Source organism: Mobula birostris, chromosome 31 (assembly GCF_030028105.1).
Source record: "Mobula birostris isolate sMobBir1 chromosome 31, sMobBir1.hap1, whole genome shotgun sequence".
NCBI lineage: Eukaryota > Metazoa > Chordata > Chondrichthyes > Myliobatiformes > Myliobatidae > Mobula > Mobula birostris.
In genome coordinates, this window is record NC_092400.1 from 8,578,311 (window position 1) to 8,604,001 (window position 25,691).

At 40.1% G+C, this 25,691-nt stretch overlaps 1 protein-coding gene across 1 annotated transcript in view; it reads right to left on the reverse strand.

Annotated features, from left to right (window-relative positions):
- Nucleotides 1–5,622: 5,622 nt before the first annotated feature.
- The window catches only part of ksr2 (kinase suppressor of ras 2), a 361,347-nt gene continuing 341,278 nt past the window's right edge, over nucleotides 5,623–25,691 (reverse strand). Inside the window, exons 18-20 of the mRNA XM_072247505.1 lie at nucleotides 12,544–12,675; nucleotides 8,090–8,219; nucleotides 5,623–6,031 (exon numbers count right to left, since the gene is read on the reverse strand). Of these exons, the coding sequence (XP_072103606.1) occupies nucleotides 5,870–6,031; nucleotides 8,090–8,219; nucleotides 12,544–12,675 (424 nt within the window). The 3' untranslated portion in view covers nucleotides 5,623–5,869. The remainder of the gene's footprint in view (nucleotides 6,032–8,089; nucleotides 8,220–12,543; nucleotides 12,676–25,691) is intronic.

Consider the following 25,691-nt stretch of genomic DNA (forward strand, 5'->3'; position numbering starts at 1 on the left):
ATATCTTTATGCTTTTTGATGTGTTTATCAACAGCTCTGAAGCAGAAACTAAGCCACTCCATACTAGGATTAAAGACAGTTATGAACCAAGTTAAATACTTCAGCTTACTAGATAATTGGAACAGATCCTCAGAATTTTAGTCCTGTATAGCAAATCATTAATTTGTGCTTAAGAGTAGCAATATAGCTTGGGCCCTAGTGCTACTCATTTGCTCACGTGACTGTGATGCTCTGGGTTGTAATGTAATGAGGTTCACCTGAAGTGGGAACCTTGGCACTTCATGGAAACAATTTTAGCTTAATCCTGCCGTCAAGAAACTGATGGGGTTGGGTGCATGTTTAGTTTTAATCTCTTCTCAATTTCACCTCCTGTGAAATGAATTGGTATTACACCCAATCTTATGTGATCCTGGCCTGGGTCCACCATAGGCCCAATAATGGGCCATTTTATGAAAATCATTCAGCAGGTGGTTGGTAGAGCACATCCTTACATCTGTTTGCCCTACATTCCCCTCCTAAACTATTTTCTTAATTGCTCAGAAGTGGTTTAAATCACTTCCTTTTGTTAAGACCATAAGTTATATGAGCGGAATTAGGGCATTCGGCCATTGAGTCTGCTCTGCCATTCAATCATGGGCTGATCCAGTTCTTCCAGTCATCCCCACTCCCCTGCCTTCTCCCCATACCCTTTGATGCCCTGGCTAATCAAGAACCTATCTCTCTCTGCCTTAAATGCACCCAATGACTTGGCCTCCATGGTTGCTCGTGGCAACATGTTCCACGGATTTACCACCGTCTGACTGAAGTAATTGTTGAGCCAGCTAGCAGCTTACCATTAACTTTCATGGGCAAACATACTGTCCACGTGAACAGAGGCATTCCCATAGCTTGACTTGCACTGTGTAGTTTAGAATATAAATTGGATAACCCTAGCTACTTTCACAGTTAAACCATTTGTTACTACATTCTTCATTACAATTTTCTATAAGAGTATTGCTTTTCATAAACACATTTAATTACAATATTTCTTCATGTGCATGTATTCCCTGTGCTGCTACTTAACAGGTACTTCATACAATTTATCACCAAGCCCTTCTTTAAGCTTTTTGACTCCCTGCCGTATCTTTATTAAAGCAGTGTTTACTAAATGAGTGAAAATAATACAGAAAACTCCAGTTTCTGTAAATCTGAAATGTAAACAGAAAGCGCTGGAAGTCAACACAGGTCTGTATATTGTAAGGAAAGGGATAGGTTAAAAATTCAAGTGTCATGGTTTCATTTTAACTATCAGACAGGAGGGAAGTCTAGTCCTTTGAGAAACAATGTTGACAGGATAATCCAAGGGGTTGGTTATTAGCTTGTAACCATCGTCAACTATAGTGAGAACAATCACAGCTTTCATAGTTTTCTTTTACTGGTTATTCAGTCACTGCCCAGTACTGACCAATAGCTAGCCTATATCCTATCTTTATAGGTGTTGGTAAACCATAAGGCCATTGTCACCACTTCTTGTTTTAATGTTCCTATCAATGATAAATAAACACATACACTCTATATCAGCTGTCGCTAAGTTGGCAACATTGACACTTGAGGGTGAAAGTTCCTTATTCAAATCCTAACCAAGGGACCTATGGAACAATCTAGGCTGCCTAGTCCTGAGGGACAGCATCATTATCAAAGGTGGCCTCCTTTGGATGAAGCACTACAATGAGTTTCCTTAGTACAAAATTCCACAGCGTTATTAGGAATAAGGGTAGTGGACAATTTATATATCTCGTACTCAACATTTACCAAAAGTAAAGATTATTTAGTCATGATCACATTGCTGTTATGGGAGCTCACAGTGCAAGTTGCTTGCCTGCATTGTACAGTACTTTAACAGTCATTTGATTTCACTGGATGTAACCCTCTTATTAGTGCTGGAAAGGATCAAGATGTACCACACAATTGCTGCCTTCCCTTCTTTGCAAACTGTGGACTGTTCTTTTTAATTAAAAGGAAGTACAGTCTGCCCTGTGCTTCAATGCAATGATTTCAACCATGAGCAAAGGCTCATTTTACAATTGTGTCTCTATGTCTTCCAAGCACTGTTCATTTTGCAGACGCATTAACAAACATCCACATCGGGTTGATTGTACATGAGCTGCTTGAGCCGTAAAGGATCACTAATCACTAATGCTGGACTATCGAGGCTACTGTATCCGGCTACTAAAAGTATTTTCCCAGAAAGCAGTGCTTGAAGTGTGACCATGTTTGAAACCCGCACCGGGGGGGGGGGGGGGGGGGGGGGGATTTCTCTATCAGATAAAAGGAATTAAAAGGAATGCACCAATCAGGAGGTCAAACAGAATCGACCTAATTAAATCAAATAACGTGAAGTTTACTGATCACTCCAAATGCAAAGCCCTTACTGATAGATTTAAACTGAAGAGGTTGGATCAATGATGTTGTGTATGGAGCCATGCTGCCTAGAGGCTGCAAAGCAGGATAAACACTTCATTATATACAGCAACAATATACATAGGAGAAAGCAATCAAATACCTGCACTGCACTCTCTGAAGTTTGGTCAGCAGTGGCAGTCTGCAACTCAGCAGATGCTTCCGACTTTATTTCATCATTAGATTTTTTATATTAAAGAATCAACAGATAGCTTGCTTTATAACGTGCCTTCAGATTTCCGCACATTATAAATTCTTCCCTGAGCGTATTTCCATTTAGCGCAGTGCATCATCCAATCAACGGGTAAAAAACTAAACACCAACCTACTTAACTTGTAAGGATATTACAGCTCACAGAACAATTTTAATGCTTTACATATTTTTCACTGAAAAAAAGGGTAATCCACACCACCTTCTTAACCCTACTGACAGAGGAAAATCAGAATCACCATTAAGTATTTGAAGGGCATTGTTTGGCTTTCAAAGGAACATTCTGTGCTTGCTGTTTGTAACAATCTGTTATTTAACGTTAGAGGCAGAGTTTTATTTCAATGCGAAATAAAAGTTTGTCAGTAATGTTAAATAATACCCAAGGAATGAATAGGATTCATTGAGTGGTATTTAATACAGATTAATTTGCTTACCGAGCTCTAATGATCAGTGGTTATAATTACACTGAAGCTGCCTCTCGCGTATGTACACAGAGATTTAGAACATTCTGATATCTGTTTGCAGCCTTCCACCACAAAACTTAAGCAAAAAGGACGAGATTTAAAAAAAACATTCAGAAATATACTACATCCACCTTTCAGTGCATTGGGAACACAATCTCCCTAAATAATAAAGTGCATGCATAGGATACCAGTAATAAAGTCAAGTATTGAGATTCTGTTGATTTTTGTAATTATATTATAATATTCACTTTGAAAGCAAGTGGCATTTGCGCCCCTCAGGGTACACGTAAACCGAGCAGGGATGAATCAATGACAGTTAACCAAGAAGCACTAAATTAGGCGTGAGAGACAATATCAACTGGGTAATTAAATCTGCATGTTTCTATGGATACAGCACGTTAGTTAGTTTTTCAAGATGGATTAGTAATATACAAGTGGTGTGGAGTATCCTTACACCACCAGCTGCACAGGGTAGTGAACGAGATCAGGAAATGTGGATGGGGTGATCACGACGGCTGTCTTCAGAACAGCAAACAGCAGTCTTTAGAACCCTGCTCAATGGCCGTTTCTTTATCACAGATTCCATCCTCTCTAATATTTACACCGCCAATTCATCCATCTGATCTTGCATTTACTTTCTGATCGAACATCTACCCCCTTGTCCTCCCACCCCTTCCTCGGCTCACATATTGCAAAAAGCCTCTTCTATGCTTTATTAACTACTTCAATGTCTTTCTTGCCAGACTTATCTTTCTCATTCTCAATAAAATTGAGCTCAGCCAAAGCCTTGTTGCCTGTATCCTCACCAGCAACCCTATGGTTGCTGAACTAAACTGTTGATATTTAAGGTTTCGCACCGTCTACAAGGCCCTCCCCGCACAGGGTGGTGCCTCTCCTTCTCTGCAAACTCCTCAAACCCTAGAATTGTTCAAAAACTTTGTTCCTCAAAATCCAACTGCCCCTTTGCATCATTGCTAGCTATCTGCAATAACAATTCATCTGAACTTGAAAGTTCACGTAACAATGTTAAAATATGAGTTCTGTATCCCAGGCAACACCTTTCCCTCAGCTAGCACTGTTTTCTTTGGAACTTGCTAAGTGCCATATTTGCCTACAACGTAATTGTAGTTCTATTAATTCTATTTTAAAAGTAGCATACTGATTATATAGCACATTAGGGTGACCTAAGGTCATGGCAAGGTGCTAAATAAATACAATTACGCTAACAGAATTTTCTAAAGTTATATGCATTAATGTTCAACTTTATAATGGGAAATAATAGATCTGCTCTGCGAGACAATAACACTAGCAGAATACCAGCTACTGATGGAACTATAGATCGATCCACCAAGATTCACACTTCTGGCATCAATTACTTTCAGAGTTTAACTTCAATTGTAAAAAGAAGAAAAAAAGACGATCCCTTAAAAAATACATCCAAAGGCCAAGGTGCACTGATAAAAGTTAAACAAGTAATCCTACCTCGAAAACAAGAAACACTGGTGCTTCACAGCACAAGGATCTGAATAAATTATCATACAAAACTATAGAACCAAAGCATCAATAGCTAAGATATACAGACACGTCAACTAAGTTTTGTGAAAGGATTGTGCTTACAAAATCCGGCATCAAGAATTGCTTATTTCATGACAGCAATTGGCACAATCAGTGAGAGCATTCAGAACGGGAGAAGGCGGAGTGCAACTGATAGGAGGGAGATAGCAGGAGATAGTGCACTGGACCTAGAGTCAAAGAGGCAATCAAAGAATGTGGAGGAAGAAAGGATTGATTTATAGTTTCTCTTCCATTGATTGGCATTGTGACAGAATCCTATTACAAGCAATAGGTCAGAATGGATACAACAACTGCTGATAAGGATATAAACTCATTCAGAGGGCAAGAATGACCAAGTCCATACAGCCCACCAGCTTTTCATTTCTGGGTTCACGATCAAGACTCTCGGCAGCAATTTGCATCTCCCCCTTCAGGACTGAACCCTTGTAGAATGGGATTAAATAAATATACTATTACTGACCAATTAAGGAGCACTATGTGCTGTTTGTAGTCTTATTTCAAGGACAAGCAACGTATGTACCATCAAAAACCTGATAAGAATACACGTCATATTGCACATCTCAAAGACACTGTATGATCTGCGGCTACTGTGGTACAGGTACGGACGATAATCATAAAGGATCTCACTTTATCTCCCCCCTCCCCCCCCACCAATGTCAAAACTGAATGATGTGCTGGTAATGTAGCCTTATCAGGTTCCCACAGAAAATGAACTCGTTCTAATTAGGCTCCATCCCTTTGAACAGTCATGGAATCATGGGATAATGGAAGTCTAAATATTTGGCGAACAGGTCATTCCTTTCATTCACAAGTATCTTTGAAGCCACTGGCCTTTTCTCCAAGTGTGCATTATATGCCTGCTATGCAGAAGACTCAAAGTTAAAACAAATCTGAATAACTAAATCAAGCAACTTTTCCATGCTGTACATTCTTTCTCCAGAGGGGTTATAAAAAAGATGTGTAAAATTTTGCCTGCTACAGCTGTGCATTTTATTCGGTTAAGACTGAGGTTTACAATACTCACTTTGAGTTTCAGTTTGTGATTCTCAATTTTGTGCATCCTTGAACGATTGATCAGATTTGTCCATCAGCTGCATGGAATGCTAAAGCAAACGGTCAACCGAACATAATGCATGAAATGCGAGGCTGGAATCAAAATGCGATGATATGCATCTGGAGGTTCACACATTGGAGCTAAGGGAGACGTACTCAGCTGACTTCCAGAAATGTCCAGGGTGAGAGAGCCGACGGTTTCGCTTGGGCAGCTTCTCAAGCAGCTCCACGATCTTTGAGAAACTAGGCCGCTCCTCCTGCTCGTAGGCCCAGCAGAAAAGCAAGATGTCCTAAAATCAATTGGAAACAGATACACTTTGGCTGAAAGGATATCACAATAAGTGGGGTTTTAAATGCTCACCAAATCAATGAACACAGGATAATTTATAAAGGAGTATTACAGTTAAATTGGCCAGTGATGAGAAACCCAAAGGATTTATATTCCGGATATGTATGAGGTATAAATGATTTACCATCAATATAAGAGCAGAAGCAGTGGAATTAATGTCACTAATCAACTGGTTTTTAAGTAACATTGAAAACAAAACTAGTTAAAATATTAGAAAATTAATATCATTAATTGGAACCATTTAAATGCAACAAAACGTTTGTAAGCTTAGTGCTGTGTATCCCTACTCTGATGTGTCTCTTTATTGCTTGCAGATGTTACACGGTGAAAGTACACTGTCCCATAAGAATTGATTGAGTAAGATCATAGGTACTGGTCCCAAGATTAGACTTAGCAAGACACAGCTGAGAAATTATGAGAAGCTGCTCATTTCAAGTAACTTTTTAACTCATATTCTGGTAACGAGAAAAAAAAAAGTTTGACACAGCCACCATTTCTTTCAAAATGATAAAGCAGAAGAAGAGCTACTGTATATTGATTGAAATATTACTGTGGGCTCATCGTAAGCAACATTTGTGTGCGACTTGTTATGGAAGGGGCTTAAAGTGAGGGATCAAACCGGTTTGGACTCTTGGGTTCTAATTCCACCAATACTGATTATATTTTGCAAATTAAAAGTGTTTTTTTCCCTTCAATCTCTAATGTTGATGTTGTTCAAAGATGAAATGTTGCACAGCCATTGTGAATTTAATTTTATTAACTTGAAAGGTCTTTGAATGGTTTTGAATATCAGAAACACACACACACACATACATACACACACAGGTTCACAGTAGTGATAGTTCAAGCTACATCTGGGAATGGAGAACTCTTTTAAGTTTTTCTCAGTGTGCGAATGGGGCTCATTCTGACCCCATTAATGCCAGAATTACTTCATGGAAACATGGCTAAATGGCAATCCTGAACTGTCTCTGTACCAATAGTAAATTTGAACTTTCTCAGGAGCTCTGTTACCAGAAGTAGCTGCCTAGTGACCTCAAATTTTGCACTGAAAGAGGTCCTAAAATGTAATGCCATTCTGGGGTTGTTCAATACACGATTAGGATTGGATCTTAACTGAGAACAGAAATGCTGGAAACACTCAACAGCTCAGCCTGCACCTGTAGAGGAAGTAGAATCCACAATCTATATCCACAGTCACCATATATGAACCCGACATACAGATTCTGTGGTAACTAGAACAAAGCATGAGGCATTACTCTTTCTGCGTCTCACAATGCCATTCACCTCCACCTGGGGCAAAGCAGCTTGGCCACTATTCTATCTATCATTCCAAACATTCGCTTCATCTACCATTAGTGTAATTTGCATTAAATGCTGACCTTGCTGGAATAAGAAGCCACAGAAAAAGACCAATAGATTTTAGAGAAACATACACAAGATGTTGGAGGAACTCAGCAGGTCAGGCAGCATCTATGGAGAGGAATAAATAGCAGACATTTCAGGTTGGGAAGACCTTGATGAATGGTTTCGGCACAAAAAGTTGGCTCTTTATTCCTCTCCATAGATGCTGCTTGACCTACTGAGTTCCTCCAGCATTGTGTGTGTGTGTGTGTGTGTGTGTGTGTGTGTGTGTGTGTGTGTGTTTGCGTGTGTGTGTGTGTGTGTGTGTGTGTGTGTGTGTGTGTATGTGTGTGTGTGTGTGTGTGTTTGCGTGTGTGTGTGTGTGTGTGTGTGTTGCTCTGGATTTCCAGCATCTGCAGAATCTCTTGTGTTTATTACCCAATATGTTCTAGATCCAGTTCACACTCTTCCAATAGAACCTGAATGCAACTGGATATTCCACACTTGTAAAGCTCCACATCTTAGTATTATATCTTATTGCTGTCAGATTATAAAGGGACACTACCTAAATAAGAGAAAGCAATCAGCATGATGTACGGTAAATTAACATTATTGAATAAGTTTAATAAGTAACAGTTGTTTGGCCTCTACTTACCGCTATCTCCTTTCCTACGCCAATTTGACTTAGATTAGGCTTCATTCCTCGCCCAGCTTGCCATATTATCGCATCTGTGGGCTGATTCTTGAAAGGCCACTCACGTGTGTGCAACTCATACCATATGGTTCTGTCATAAAATTTGAAATAATTAGTTCAACATATTGTTGCCTTAGAAAATAAATGTAATTGCGCAGGCTTAAACAGTAAACTCCGCACAAAGACATTTCATAACAATGGCTTTATTGTACTGCATGTATTCACACTGCAGAAAATGGTAGTCATATTTCTGTTTGAAACTATACAGTAGGTTGCCACAGTACAAATAAGACTAAATCAAAGCTCTCGTGTACTAAGTCAGTAGTAGCAGATAAAACTTCCTTAACTGTGTAATACATGACCTACAAAATATTTAAATGAAATATATTTTGTTATTTTCCTTTGTCAGAATCTAAATGAATAGGATTAAATTGCAATTCAATTATTTCTATTCCAGTGGCATCTGAATACTACACACATTATGCTGTTAAATTTTAGTGTGCTAGAATTGGTGGCTATTTCATTGGTTCTTAAAATCTAGCCAAGGAGGTTCTAACTTTGCCAATATATTTCTGGTGAATAAAACCAGATTTAAACTGAAAATCAACATATAACAACATTAATAAAAGAAAATCATAAGATTATAAGGCAGGAGCAGAATTAGACCATTTGGTCTATCGAGTTTGCTCCACCATTTCATCATGGCTGATCCATTTTTCCTTTTAGCCCCAGTCTCTTGCCTTCTCCCTGTATCTCTTCATGCCCTGTCCAATCAAGAGTCTATCAACCTCTGCCTTAGATATAGATGAAGACCACAGCTGCCCGTGGCAAAAAATCCTAAAGATTCACTGCTCTCTGGCTAAAGAAATTCCTCACCATCTAAAATGACACCCCTCTATTCTGAGGCTGTCCCTCTGGTCTTAGACTCTCCCACCATAGGAAGCATTCTCTCCTCATCCAGTCTATCAAGGCCTTTCATCATTTGATAAGCTTCAATTAGGTCACCCCTCATTCTTCTGAATTCTAGTGAATACAGGCTCAGACCTATCAAACACTCTTCATATGACAAGCTGTTCAATCCTGGAATCATTCTCGTGAACCTCCTTTGAACCCTCTCCAGTTTCAGCACATCCTTTCTAAGATAAGGGGCCCAAAAGTGCTCACAATACTCCAGGTGAGGCCTCGTTAGTGCTTTATAAAGTCTCAGCATTATATCCTTGCTTTTTATATTCTAGCCCTCTTGAAATGAATGCTAACTTTTCATTTGCCTTCCTCACCACCGATTCAACCTGCAAATTAATCTTTAGGGAATCCTGCACAAGGACTCCCAAGTCTCTTTGCATCAGTTTTTTCGCATTTTCTGTCCATTTAGAAAATAATCTACCCTTTCATTTCTTCTACCAAAGTGCATGACAATACACTTCCCAACACTGTATTCCACCTGCCAATTCTTTACCTATCTTCCTAAATCCTTCTGTAGCCTCTCTACTTCTGCAAAACAACCTGCCCTTCCAGCTATCTTCATATTGTTTGCAAATTTTGAACAAAGCCATCAATTCTGTCATCCAAATCATTGACATATAATGTAAAAAGAAGTGGCCCAACACAGACCCCTGTGGAACATGAATTAATGCATTTGTAATCCCCCTACCAGGCTCGTATACAAACTCGGCTCGTTAGTTAACTCTGCGAACAGCCACGCAACTCAGTGGTGAGAAGGCCACCTTTCATAAACAATATACATCCAGGGTCGGTATGATCTGTGTTTCAACTAAACAGGAATGCCGTGATGCTCCATCTAAAGAAACCTCAATTTGAGCGAACGCTATGCAAATTCTGCCCATACACAATTATCCGCTGGCATGAAATAACAGATCGTACACCACATAGAATTATAAAGGAAGTATATTTACTAATTTCAGCTTTATCAAAGTTATTAGAAGAAAGAAAAGAGAAGGAAAAAAGGGCCTAATACAATTAGACCATTCTGATTGAGCATATGATCATTGGAGCTTGTCTCTTTCAAAGCTGGGTATAACCATTACTCGCGGCGTCAAACCCAAAGCACCCGCCACAGTCTGAACTTCCCTCAAAGTCCAGCTTGAACAAACTGGCTCTCTCTCAGCAGTATTGGCCCTTCTTCCTTGGAGCCATTCATCTGAACAAAGCACTTCATGCAACAGGGACTTTCTTTCCATTGCAATTCTGCAGCATCTTCCCTTCTGTCCCACTCCACAGCACCCGCCAAAAGACCCCAAATCGGAATACTGTCCATCACAAAACTCTCTCCGCCCTGTTCTCTCTAGATCTTTCTCCAGGTCCCACCACAATGTTGCTGACACAACATTCCTAAGATGAACAGCAGGGCTCCTTTGCCGAAACCAAAACGTTCTACCAGCAGGACACACTGCTTTTGCACAAACCGCTAAAGTGAAATACCCACAGCATAGCAGTAGAAATTTTAAGAGTCAATTTATGGAACCAGCACGCCATGCTTATTTGGTACAATGAATTACATTGGTAGGTTTATCAATATATCCTCGATTAGACTGCTAAAGGCAAAACAATTTGTTTTAAAGAGTACTAACTCTATTTTCACCTTTCAGCCAGCTTTTATGAAGCGTGTGCCTTTGAAAGAAACTGAATGCTATCAAAACATTGATTTGTGCATTTCTATTCCATATAACATATAACCATATTACAATTACAGCACGGAAACAGGCCATCTCGGCCCTTCTAGTCCATGCCAAACTCTTATTCTCATCTAGTCCCACTGACCTGCACTCAGCCCATAACCCTCCATTCCTTTCCTTTCCATATATCTATCCAATTCAACTTTAAATGACAACATCGAACCTGCCTCAACCACTTCTGCTGGAAGCTCGTTCCACACAGCCACCACTCTCTGAGTAAAGAAGTTCCCCCTCATGTTACCCCTAAACTTTTGCCCGTTAACTCTCAACTCATGCCCTCTTGTTTGAATCTCCCCTACTCTCAATGGAAAAAGCCTATCCACGTCAACTCTATCTATCCCCCTCAGAATTTTAAATACCTCCATCAAGTCCCCCCTCAACCTTCTACGCTCCAAAGAATAAAGACCCAACTTGTTCAACCTTTTTCTGTAACTTAGGAGATGAAACCCAGGCAACATTCTAGTAAATCTCCTCTGTACTCTCTCAATTTTATTGACATCTTTCCTATAATTCGGTGACCAGAACTGTACACAATACTCCAGATTTGCCTTACACAATTTCAACATTACATCGCAACTCTTATACTCAATGCTCTGATTAATAAAGGCCAGCATACCAAAAGCTTTCTTCACCACCCTATCCACATGAGATTCCACCTTCAGGGAACTATGTACCATTATTCCTAGATCAGGCAGATAACACCTGAATTACTACACACATCCATGGCAGTCATTTCCAGAGTCACATGTGGTATGCTACCAGTCCTGGCAGATGCTACATCACATCTGACTCCATTGTCATTCAATATATTCTTTCCAAATTGCAATATTTGTTTTAAGGTGGTAGGGTGCAGATAGTTTCACAAAATCCACAATTGCTGAAGATAAAATGTTAATATATTTACTGCAAACTCACCAAAATATCAATTATTACTCCTACCATCCAAGTTGTTAAAAGTAACGTCATAAAAATAATTATGTTCCATATTGCAGTCCTGGGTTTGGTTTGCTCCCCATTTGATTTTATATATTTTTAAATATATAATGTAAAGAAAATTCAATGGGCTGCTGAAAAAGCTTGTATTTGTTGCTGTAATATTGAGCAGTCAGTGATGGGAAATAAACAGATGAAAACGCTTTTTTATTTATTTTTATCTTACGTGGAATAAAATGCTTATTATCATTTACAAATAAAAACGTAAAAGAAAAACATACAACATTGAGCAAGTACCCCTAAAGGATAAAATACGAGTCTTCCATGAAAATCAGAAAATAATCTACAGATGTTGAAAATCTAAAATAAAATCAAAAAGTGCTTTTAATGCTCAGCTGGGCAGGCAGCAGCTGTAAAAAGTGAAAGAAGATTAAAAAAAAGTGACTTGAAAACATGATTAGAAGAAACAGACAGTGAATAGAAGAAACTCAGTGTAGATTCATTAGACAAAGGGTCTTCAACTTGAAATGTTTCCTTGGGATGCTGCTTGATCTTCTGAGCGTTTTAAGTATTTTCTGCTTTTATTCTTCCTGTCCGCTGAGGAAAATTATGTTAAATGGAAATTATGATCCTGTAGTTTTTCCACTGAGCACCTGGCTTCTGGGCTAGATTTAAACTTGGATAATGCTCAATATCCACTCTCATGTCCTAACGTAATGCTTCGTCACACTTATTGATTTTCAAACCAAACACCACAATGAACATCTAATGAACTTGCACTGAACTAACCCAAATGCAAATACATCCGATTGCTTGGAGAATGGGAGTTTGTCTTCATCTGTAGATGGGGAGAGTTGTTGAATAATTTCAGGAGCCAGATGACATAGCCAACCATTAGGAATCCTCATTTCACTTTCTCTCCTGAAGAACAAAATACATGAAAAAAAATCATTCAATTAGAAGTAAAGAGAAAGAATCATCATGTTGAATTTTACTCCCACATTTTATATTTACTACTTTATTCAAATTAAATAACTGTTCAAGTTATAAGAAGCATGAAATGGTTGTGATGGTTCTGACATCAACTAAATTTCTATTGAAACATTATTGTACTACGTATAGCTAAATATATATCTTGTTAATGCTCAATTTTGAAACTGTATGTAGAAATGAAATTAACAGAAACCACAGATAGACATATCTGCAGGTGCAAGAAAATCTAGTTACTCCTGAATGTTGAACTATGTCCTGTTATTTTTGGATCATCAATCGACATTGGTGGTTCTAAATCGAATGCACTGACGTTCTTCATCAATAGTCTTATGGTTAACCAGCACTACAGCTTTCATTATGCAAGTGGGTTTATTTACATTTGTCTTCTGTGGAATCAAGTGCCCATTATCATTTACATAGATTTTTAATATCAAAAGAAAAACATACAATATTGAGCAAGTACCCCAAAGGAGTCTTTGCTGAAAATCAGAAAATAATCTAATTCAATAAATTCAGTGTGAATTCATTGGACAAAAAGTCTTCAGTCAATATGAAAGTCTAAATATACTTGCTCAATATGAAAACCTACATATTAAGTCTTGAAGTTAAGGCAACAAAAGAACAAAAACATTTTTTCTTCCTTCATTGATATTAGTCTGTTGGAAAGGAACTGCTAACTGAATTTTTATTCATATATTCTGATATCCCCTCATGGGACTCCATATTGAATATTGTGAATGCTATTGTGAAGAATCCTTGTAATGCAAAATGTTAAGTGAAGTAGAAGGGTAAATTACAGTTACTGTTTGATTATGGAACACAAATGCAACTCTTCCAACATACACGAGCCTCATCAACAAAGATGTCCTTTATGTCAAAGGTATCAACATTATCCAAAGATGCACAATTTGTATCGCTGCCATGATGCTGGCTATATCTACATTCTAAATAATAAGTTGCACTGCTAGCCATGTTGCTCAGAAAGAGTTGATAATATCAACTAATAATGGTTTTTCAAATGTTAACACCCTGCCGAACAAGATAAAATCATTAACATGAGAAAGTCTCCAAATGCTGGAAATCCAAAGTAACACACACAAGATGCTGGAGGAACGCAGCAGGTCAGGCAGCATCTATGGAAATGAATAAACAGTCGACATTTTGGGCCGAGACCCTTCTTCAGGATTAAGAAGGAAAGGGGAAGACGGCAGAATACAAGGGTGGGGGAGGGGAAGGAGGGCAGCTGGAAGGTGATAGGTGAAGCCAGGTAGGTGGGAAAGGCCAAGGGCTGGAGAGAGAAGAACCCGATAGGAGAAGAGGGCGGACCATAGGAGAAAAGGAAGGAGGATGGGACCCTGGAGGAAGTGATAGGTAGGTGAGAAGAGGTAAAAAGGTCAGACTGGGGAATAGAGGAAGGGGGGAGGAATTATTTGACTGTAAGGAGAAAACGATATTTGTGCCATCAGGTTGGAGGCTACCAAGATGGAATATAAGCTGTTGCTCCTCCATCCTAAGGGTGACCTCATCTTGGCACAAAAGGAGGCCATGGACTGACATGTCAGAATGAGAATGGGAATTGGAATTAAAAGGCTTGGTTATTTGATCGCATACTTCAGATAGTAGAAGATGTATTGTACTAAACATATCAAGAAATAATCATCAAGTAGAATAATTTAATAGAAGTTGGGTTAGCATTAGTGCTCTGATCATTTTTCTTTTGTTCTAGTGTGTATTTAAAATGCCTGATGCATAGAGTAAAGAGCAAACAGCAAAGGTGCCTATTAGGAGTTTGACATATTTAGAACCATATGTAAGGAAGTACATTCAATAGTGTCTGATTTTAGTTAACTTGTCATTTAGGTATTTACAATTTTGTATAGCAAACTATTGAAAGTATGAGCTGAGACAGTGGCAACAAGAGTAAGTGTGCATCTTAGACCTGAGTAAATAAGACAATCATCTATCATCTCCTTAACCTACCAGGATGAATGACTATGAAATTAGTAGCATTTATATCATCAAGGAAATGTACATTAGAGGAGTAGCAGAGGAGGCGGTAAATTTAATCTCAATCTTGGTACAGAAAGAGTTTGCAGAGATTTGGCATGTCGACAAATACACTCAAAAACTTCTATAGTTGTAGCATGGAGAGCATTCTGACAGGCTGCATCACTGTCTGGTATGGAGGGGCTACTGCACAGGACCAAAAGAAGCTGCAGAGGGTTGTAAATCTATTCAGCTCCATCTTGGGCACTAGCCTACAAAGTACCCAGGACATCTTTAGGGAGCGGTGTCTCAGAAAGGCAGCATCTATTATTAAAGACCTTCAGCACACAGTGAATGCCCTTTTCTCACTGTTACCATCAGGTAGGAGATACAGAAGCCTGAAGGCACACACTCAGCGATTTAGGAACAGCTTCTTCCCCTCTGCCATCCGATTCCTAAATGGACATTGAAGCTTTGGACACTATCTCACATTTTTTTAATATACAGTATTTCTGTTTATGCACATTTTAAAAAATCTATTCAATATACATAATTGATTTACTTGTTTATTTATTATGTTTTATTTTATTTATTATTTTTTTTCTCTCTCTGCTAGATTATGTATTGCATTGAACTGCTGCTGCTAAGTTAGCAAATTTCACATCAGATGCTGGTGATAATAAACCTGATTCTGATTCTGAATTAAGAGAAAGTAGGAAAAGTTGTTTAAAATCAAAGGAAAAAGCATCATAAAGGTAAAGCATAATAAATGGAGATTTTAAGAAGCTTTTAAAATCCCTAACAATTAAACTTGAATGAATGAAAGAATAATATTGTAATAACTGCAATGCCAGAAAGGTTGACTGTCAGTAAATAATAATTAGCATGTTGTTATACAGAGAGATAGACAGTCTGTGGCAAGTTTAATTCACACCTACTATGCAGGGACAATAATTTCATGCCATTCAGTACAGTTTTTAAAGGTGATGCAGAAAATAAGTAACATTTTTGCAAAGTTAATGGCCAAACATCCCCAATTTTTGAAAAATTGAGTTTATCTTTTTGATTTATTCCTCAACCAGTTGAAACTGCTTTTTTACTTAAAGAATCAGGAATATTGTTAGTCTTAGCATTACTTTGACAGTAAAACCTCTTTTTTCAAAAATGCTAGGGGCAATAGTATGTATTTATAACATCATTGCAGAATATACTGCTCTATTTATGAATTTAAACTTCCAATGAGAATTATGTTTACACACTTGTTAACAGTCATGTGATTATATAACTCACTGATTTCAATCAGTTATATGTTTTCAGTCACATATGCTCACAGAAGTTGTAGGTAATAAGACTAGTATCTCCAGATTAGTGGCTGATTTGATCTGCCAGAGTTGCATTCTCCAATATGAGGTTATAAAAAAGTATAAATAGTGAAAGCTGAAATGGTACAGCAATTTGAAATCACATTTTCACATTCAACATCTCATACACCTAGGTAGTCTTCAGTCCCTTGGTATGAACATTGAATTCTCCAACTTCCAGAATTCCCTCCCCCTCCCTTCCCCTGACCCTGTTTCACTCTGCCCCCTCCCCCAGCTGCCTATCACCCTCCCTCATGGTTCCACCTCCTTCCACTACCCATTGTGTTTTCCCCTATCCCTTCTTCACCTTTCCTGCCTATCACCTCCCTGCTTCCCCTCCCCCACTCCTTTATCTTTTCCCCTTACTGGCTTTTCACCTGATACCTACCAGCCTTCTCCTTCCCACCCCCCCCCACCTTCTTTATAGGGCCTCTGCCCCTTCCCCCTACAGTCCTGACGAAGGGTTCCGGCCTGAAACATCGACTGATGTTCCCACGGATGCTGCCCGACCTGCTGAGTTCCTCCAGGGTGTTGTGAGTGTTGCTTTGACCCCAGCATCTGCAAAGTATTTTGTGTTGAAATCACATTTTTCTCTTTTTAATTAAGACATATTGTAGTCCAATGAACAAACAAAATAAATTAATATATTGGATAGGATTCTTCATAGGAACTTGTCTCCATCTTTTTGGCATATACCACAGTTAAGTCAACATACTAATCGGATGATGGTAGTGACATTATGTCTAATTAAAATCTGATGCTCGTCAAAGCAATGATCAGTGAAGGAATCACATTCAGACAAATGGATAAAAATGATTTTCATACCATGCTTACCCTTATTCTACTTCACTGCTGGAGATAATAAAGGGACCTCAATTTATCCCTTAAAATGCCATTTTCAAATAACAATGGGACAACGGAACTCTTTGATCCAAGGTTAAATAAGTAGTCTTTTGTGAAGCTCTATATAATTCCAAATTTATGTTTTATCCAAAATATAGTTCTACAAGTCTAAGCAATAATTAGTATTTTTTATTCTTCAAAATAATCTACTGAACATTGAATATGGTGAGAGTGAAATTACAGCATTGTTACTGAAATGGAGGGCTTTTGTTGCATTCATGCCAAGTTTTACTGTTATTCCATCAGAATATGTTAGAAATACTTATTAAGTTAACTCAGCCATCCCATGATAATGGATGTAACATCGTTGTTTCTTTGATCATCAAAATGTTTCTGCAGATAGTAGAAAATGCAGATAAATTTAAATACAGCATTTTCAAAATTTTCCAAAGAGTACCCATAAATCTCAGTTACAAAATTTATCAACCAATGCAACACATGTTTTTTTTAATTACTCAGTTCCCCTGCATGGCACTATTCTAATATTTCAAAATTCATGTTGCCTCATATCCCAGAACCTGCAGAAAGCAGAACTACACACCCCCCTCCCCTCTTCATTGCCCTATCCTAGGTACAGTATTTATTTAACTGCAGTATCCTGAAGGTGGCTCTGTCCTGAGCAACATGTTTGGCAAGGCCACACATTTATAAATAATCATATAGGTGTTTGGGTGGGGCGGGGGATGGAAATGGAACACAGAACTGTTGACCCACATAGTGCTAAATATGACCGATGACTAACCAGCATGCTTTGTTTTAGCTCCTGTCAAATGTTATGAATGCTTATGTCTTCTTCCTGCATTCAGAAAAATTCTAATTAATCAGTAATTTCTGGAGACATTGAAATTATTAAAATATTTTTAAAAACTGCTAAAGATTTGAAAAAAAATCTAAACCAAAGCACAAAACTGCTCTCCTGTTGAAAAGACCATGTCCTTCTAAAACAATCTACTCTGAGAGTCAGTTTAGATTTAGAGTGTGCAGCTTTGCATTTGAACATGTTGTTCACACAATGTTTGCTGTAAGAATAAAGACTGGGAACAACAGGGACCTCTTTATTTAATATTTATTAAGCTATAAAAGACCTTTGACACAGTTAGTAACAATGGCACTTGCAACATCCTGCTGAACACTGCAGACAGTGTCCTAGTCAAGCAAATACAAAAGAAAACAATGGCAATATAACAAAGGAACATTATCAGAGTTAAGCTTTGATAATACTTTGAAGCAATATTTCATCCTGGCATCAAATTATTTCTTCTCAATTAGTTTCTGAAAATGCTCGGGCTGGGATACCAAGACAGCAGCCTGTCCAACATTAGACAGTGTTAGAGGAAATGGCATGTCTCAAGATCACTAAATAGATTTGTTCTTTGGAGATGGCAGCTAATGAAATGCAAATCAGAGAACATTGAAGAGTGCAGTACAGGCCCTTCGGTGCTCAATGTTGTGACAACCTTTTAACCTACTCCAAGATCAATGTAATCAATACCTCCCACGTAGCTCTCCATTTTACTTTCATTCATGTGTCTAAGAGTCTCTTACATATCCTTAACTTATCTGCCTTTACCACCACCCCTGACAGTGCAGTTAATGCACCTACCACTCTCTTTTAAAAAACCTACCTGAGATCACCCCGCCCCTATACTTTCCTCCAATTACCTCAAAAAATGATGCCCTCTTGTATTAGCTATTCCTGCCCTGGAAAAGAATGCACCAGCTGTCCATTCCGCTTACGCTTCTTACCAACCTTCACACCTTTATCAAGTCACCTCTTATCCTCCTTTGCTTCAAAGAGGAAAGCTCCAGCTCGTTCAACTTTTCCTCATAAAACATGCTCTCTAATCCAGGCAGCATCCTGGTACATCTCCCCTGCACCCACTCTAAAGCTTTCATCTCCTTGATGAATATATTCTCTGATTTATGCACCAAATTCAGCAAGGTAATTAGTACCAGGAAACCTGTTACAATATCATGGGATACCAACATCTCACCAAAAATTTATGTCAATGACAACATTACCTTGCTATTACCAGTTCATCCATCTGGTTTTGTTCTCTTTTATGATTTAAATCCTACTCTGTTGACCATCTATTCAATACTAATGTGGTCTTATGTGACCTTCTCCTGTAAATGTCCCTGAAAATACATACTACACCAAAGGTGATATAAAAATACGAGCTGTGTATGAGTTCAACTCCTTTTGACTCAGAAGTAATAGTGTTGCCTCCACTTAGCTGACACTCAATACTAAAATAACCCTTATATATTTGTCAGCAACACACACAAAATGCTGGAGGAACTCAGCAGGCCAGGCATCATTTATGGAAAGAGTACAGTTGACGTTTCGGGCCGAAACCCTTCATCAGGACAGGAAAAAGAGAAATGAGAAACCAAAGCGGGGGGAGGGGAGGAGGAAACACTAGGTGATTGGTGAAACTGGGAGGGGGAGGGGGAGGGGTTAAGTAAAGAGCTGGGAAGTCGATTGGTGAAAGAGATCCAGGGCTGGAGAAGGAGGAATCTGGTAGGAGAGGACAGATGCCATGGAAGAAGGAAAATGGGGAGCACCAGAGAGAGGTTATGGACAGGCAGATAAGGAGATAAGGTGATAGAAGGAAAAGGGAATGGGGAATGGTGAAGGTGGTGGGGGGCATTACCGGAAGTTCAAGAAATCGATGTTAGCTTTCGTTTAAAGAGGGTACCCTACAAAAAAAAAACAGTTGCATGTTACTCACACAAAATGTTGGAGGTACTCAGCAGGCCAGGCAGCAACTATGGAAAAGAGTACAGTCGACATTTCGGGCTGAGACCCTGTGGCAGGACTGGAGAAAAAAAAACCTGAGGAGTAGATTTAAAAAATAAGGGGAGGGGAGAGAGACACACACAAGGTGATAGGTGAAGCGTGAAGGGGGAGGGATGAAGTAAAGAGCTGGGAAGTTGATTGGTGAAAGAGATACAGGGCTGGAGAAGGGGGAGTCTGATAGAAGAGGACATATGGCCATGGAAGAAAGAAAAGAGGGGAAGAACTCCACAGGGAGGGGATGAATGGGCAAGGAGATAAGGTGAGAGAGGGCAAAGGGGATGGGGAATGGTGAAGGAGAGTGGGGGGAGGCGTTATCTGAAGTTTGAGAAATCCATGTTCATGCCATTCATTAGGTTGGAGGCTACCCAGACAGAACATAAGGTGTTGTTCCTCCAACCTAAGTGTGGCCACACCCTGAATGTGAGGGAGGAGGTGTAGGGGCAGGTGTAGCACTTGTTCCACTTGCAAGGATAAGTGCCAGGAGGGAGATCATTGGGGAGGGACAAATGGACAAGGGAGTCGCAAAGGGAGCGATCCCTGCAGAAAGCAGAAAGTGGGCCCCAAGCAGTCCTTCCAGGTGAAGTGATACTTCACCTATGAGCCTGTTGGGTTCATATACTGTGTCCGGTGCTCTTGGTGTGGCCTCCTGTATATCAGTGAGACCGAACATTGATTGGGAGGCCGCTTCGCCAAGCAGCTATGCTCCATCCGCCAGAAAAAGCAGGATCTCCTAGTGGCCACCCGTTTTCATTCCACTTCCCATTCCCATTCTGACATGTCTATCCATGACCTTCTCCAACTCCAGCAGAGTTTGCAGGACATCACTTTCTACAAAGCAAAACCCAATAGCATGAATGGCAGGGGTGCTTCACTACCAGATGAGCTCAATGCCTTCAATGTCTGCTTTGAAAGACAGAATATAACTACAGCTGTGAAGATACCTGCAGCAACTGGTGATCCTGTGATCTCTGTCTTGGAGGGCAATGTCAGGCTGTCTTTCAGGAGGGTGAAGCCTCACAAGGCAGAAGGCCCCAATGGAGTACCTGGTAAGGCTCTGAAAACTCGTGCAACCAACTGGCGGGAGTATTCAAGGACATTTTCAACCTCTCATCGCTACAGTCAGAGGATCCCACATGCTTCAAAAAGGCAACAATTACACCAGAGCCTAAGAAGAGTAGTGTGAGCTGCCTTAATGACTATCACCCAGTAGCACTCATATCAACGGTGATAAAATGTTCGAGAGGTTGGTCATGGCTAGAATGAACTCCTGCCTTTGCAAGGACCTAGACCCATTGCAATTTGCTTATCGCCACAATAGGTCAATGGCAGACGTAATCTCAATGGCAGACATTATCTCAATGGCTCTTTACGTGGTCTTAGGTCACCTGGACAATAAAAAACACCCATGTCAGGATGCTGTTCGTTGACTATAACTCAGTGTTTAGCACCATCATTTCCACAGTCCTGATCGATAAGCACCAGAACCTGGGCGTCTGTACCTCCCTCTGCAATTGGGTTCTTGACTTCCTAACCAGGAGACCATAATCTGTGCAGATTGGTGATTATATCTCCTCCTCACTGACAATCAACACTGGCGCAGCTCTGGGGTGTGTGCTCAGCCCACTGCTCTACTCCCTCCACACCCATGACCGCGTGGCTAAGTATAGCTCAAATACCATCTATAAATTTGCTGATGATACAACCATCATTGGTAGAATATCAGATGAAGATGAGAGGGCATACGGGAGTGAGATACACCAGCTAGTTGAGTGGTATCACAGCAACAACCTTGAACTCAATGACAGTAAGACGATAGAGCTGATTGTGGATTTCAGGAAGGGGAAGACAAGGGAACACGAACCAATCCTCATAGAGGGAACAGAAGTGGAGAGAGTGAGTAATTTCAAATTCCTGGGTGTCAAGGTCTCTGAGGATTTAACCCGGTCCCAACATATCAATGCAGCTATAAAGAAAGCAACACAGTGGCTATATTTCACTTGGAGTTTGACAAGATTTGGTTTGTCACCTAAAACACTCGAAAACTTCTATAGATGTACCATGGAGAGAATTCTGACAGGCTCCATCACTGTCTGGGGTGGGGTGGGGTGTGGTGGGGGGGGGGAGTACTACAGTACAGGACCAAAAGAAGCTACAGAAAGTTGTAAAATTAGTCAGCTCTGTTTTGGGTACTAGCCTCCGTAGTATCCAAGATATCTTCAACGAGTGGTGCCTCAGAAAGGTGTCATCCATTATTAAGGACCCCCATCACCCAGGACATGCGCTCTTCTCATTGTTACCATCAGGAAGGAGGTACAGGAGCCTGAAGGCACACACTCAGCAATTCAGGAACAGTTTCTTCCCCTCTGCCACAGATATCTAAATGGACATTGAACCCATGAACACTACCTCACTTTTTTAATATATATTATTTCTGTTTTGCGCTATTTAAAATCTATTAATATACATATATTTACCGTAATTGATTTACTTATTTATTTGTTCTTTCTTTATTACTGCATTGTCCTGCTGCTGCTAAGTTAACAAATTTCACGACACATGCCAGTGATAATAAACCTGATTCTCATTTGGAATTAGCAGTGATGCTTCACTCTTCAATGAGCTCAACACGTTTTACACGCACTTTCAAAGGGCGAATAAAGCTACATCTGTGTGAATCCTCACAGTATCTGGCGACCCTGTGATCTCTGTCTTAGAGGCCAATGTTAGAACAGCCCTCAAAGGGGTGGACCCTCTCAAGGAGCCATACCTCAACAGTGTACCTGGCAGGGAACAGAAAACTTGTGCCAACTAAATGGCAGGAGTGTTCAAAGACATCTTCAACCTCTCATTGCTGCAGTCGGAGGTTCCCACCTACTACAAAGGGCATCAGTCATACCGGTGCCCAAGAAGAGCAGTGTGAATTTCCTCAATGAGTATCACCGGTGGCACTCCCATCTACTGTGAGGAGGTACTCTGAGAGGTTTATCATGGCAAGGTTTAACTTCTGCCTGAGCAAAGACCTGGACCTACTGCAATTTGACTCCCACTACAAATGTCTACAGTGGATGCAATCTCATTGACTCTCCACTCGGCTTTGGAGCACCTGGACAGATCAATACCTGTATCAGTTTTATCGATTACAGTTCACATTCAACAACATCATCCCCTCATTACAGATTAACAAGCTTCAAAACCTGGACCACTGTACCCCCCCCCCCCCCCGCAAGTGGATTCTTGACTTCCTTATTGGGAGACCTTAGTCAACATGGATTGGGGACACCTCCTCCTTACCGACAAACAATAGAGGTGTAACTCAAGGATGTGAGTTTTACCCACCACTCTACTCTCTCTACACTCACGACTGTGTGGCTAGACATAGCTCAAACGCCATCTATCAATGTGCCAATGAAACTACAGTTGTTGGCAAAATCTCAGATGGCAACGTGTTGGTGTACAGGAGCAAAGTAGACAGGCTGGCCGAGTGGTGTCACAGTAACAACCTCGCACTCAATGTCAGCAAGCCCAAGGAATTGAACGTGGACTTCAGGAAGGGGAAGTCAGGGGAATCCAGACCAATCCTAACTGAAGGGTCAGCAGTGAACAGTTCTTAAAGGATGAGCAGTTTCAAGTTCCTGGGCATTAACACCCCAGAGGGTCCATCTGGGGCTCACCACACTGATACAATCAAAACGAAGGCATGCCAGTGACTAGACTTCATTTGGAGTTTGAGAAAATTGGGCATGTCACCAAAGACTCAAGTGAATTTCTCCAAGATGTATTGTGGAGATCATCCTGACTGGTCGCATCATGTTTGGCTTAAGGATCCGATGTTGAGGATCAATTCAGAGGGATGGAGACTCCGTCTGCTTCATCACGGGCACAAGCACTCCCACCTCGAGGACATCTTCAAAGGCGGTGCCTCAGGAACGTGGCATCCAACATCAAGGACCCTTGCCCTCCAGGGCAAGCCCTCTTCTCATTACTGCCATTAGGGAGAGCCTAAAGACCCACATTCAGTGTTTTAGGAACAGTTTCTTCCTCTCTGCCATCAGATTTCTGAACCCACAAACACTACCTCATTATTTCACTTTTGCACATATTACTTATTAATTTTAACTTGTAGTAATCTGTTATGCCAGCCCATACTGCTGATGCTAAACAAAAAAAAATCATGACTAACGTGACAATAAATGTGATTCTGATTTTGATCACCAAACTACTGCCGCACAAACTAAGGCTGATATAATTAGCATGAGACAATATTAGAAACATAGAAACATAGAAAATAGGTGCAGGAGTAGGCCATTCGGCCCTTCGAGCCTGCACCACCATTTATTATGATCATGGCTGATCATCCAACTCAGAACCCCGCCCCAGCCTTCCCTCCATACCCCCTGATCCCCGTAGTCACAAGGGCCATATCTAACTCCCTCTTAAATATAGCCAATGAACTGGCCTCAACTGTTTCCTGTGGCAGAGAATTCCACAGATTCACCACTCTCTGTGTGAAGAAGTTTTTCCTAATCTCGGTCCTAAAAGGCTTCCCCTTTATCCTCAAACTATGACCCCTTGTTCTGGACTTCCCCAACATCGGGAACAATCTTCCTGCATCTAGCCTGTCCAATCCCTTTAGGATTTTATACGTTTCAATCAGATCCCCCCTCAATCTTCTAAATTCCAACGAGTACAAGCCCAGTTCATCCAGTCTTTCTTCATATGAAAGTCCTGCCATCCCAGGAATCAATCTGGTGAACCTTCTTTGTACTCCCTCTATGGCAAGGATGTCTTTTCTCAGATTAGGGGACCAAAACTGCACACAATACTCCAGGTGTGGTCTCACCAAGGCCTTGTACAACTGCAGTAGTACCTCCCTGCTCCTGTACTCGAATCTTCTCGCTATAAATGCCAGCATACCATTCGCCTTTTTCACCGCCTGCTGTACCTGCATGCCCACTTTCAATGACTGGTGTATAATGACACCCAGGTCTCATTGCACCTCCCCTTTTCCTAATTGGCCACCATTCAGATAATAATCTGTTTTCCTATTTTTGCCACCAAAGTGGATAACTTCACATTTATCCACATTAAATTGCACCTGCCATGAATTTGCCCACTCACCCAACCTATCCAAGTCACCCTGCATCCTCTTAGCATCCTCCTCACAGCTAACACTGCCACCCAGCTTTGTGTCATCCGCAAACTTGGTATTCAAGAACGAAGGGGATGACTAAAGTAGGAACTTTGTTGTTAAAAGATGATTTTCGCATAATATCATTAAAGCTCAATCTCAAGAGGCTGTTTCCCTTCGGTCACTAAATTTCAAAAGTGGATCTGACAGCTTTTTTGTCAATATTAAGACTAATGGAACCAAAATGTCTATTAGGGGTTAAGGTGTTGAACAGCTATTATCTAATGGCATAATAGTACAGATTCAAAGGATTCCTCCAGCTCTGATGTTTCTGCTGACTACGGATCATTAACCCTCACGGTTAGTATCTATAGATCACAGTAAATACGAATATCCACTTAAGAGATCAAGATTCGAATTAATCATAAGACAAAGTCAATTTTTACCAAAATAGTTTCAGTCAATTAGAACAATTTAGATTTGCTATTATTACAATACATCCTATCTTCCGAGTCATATTAATTGTTTTGCTTTGATCATGAATTGTAATTCAAAAAAGCATTCCAGCAGTGAAAAAAAAATTTAAAAAACTGTACCCGGCTGGAAGCCCGAGAAGAGTTTATTTGTCATTTTAATAGTGGAAAAAGAACTGGTGGCCAGCAATATTTTAAAGACGGCTTAAGTATTTAACACAAAATAGTTACCTTGTAACTTACTAAGAAGCAATTGAAATGAGTGTATTATGGGAAAATGAAATTTATAA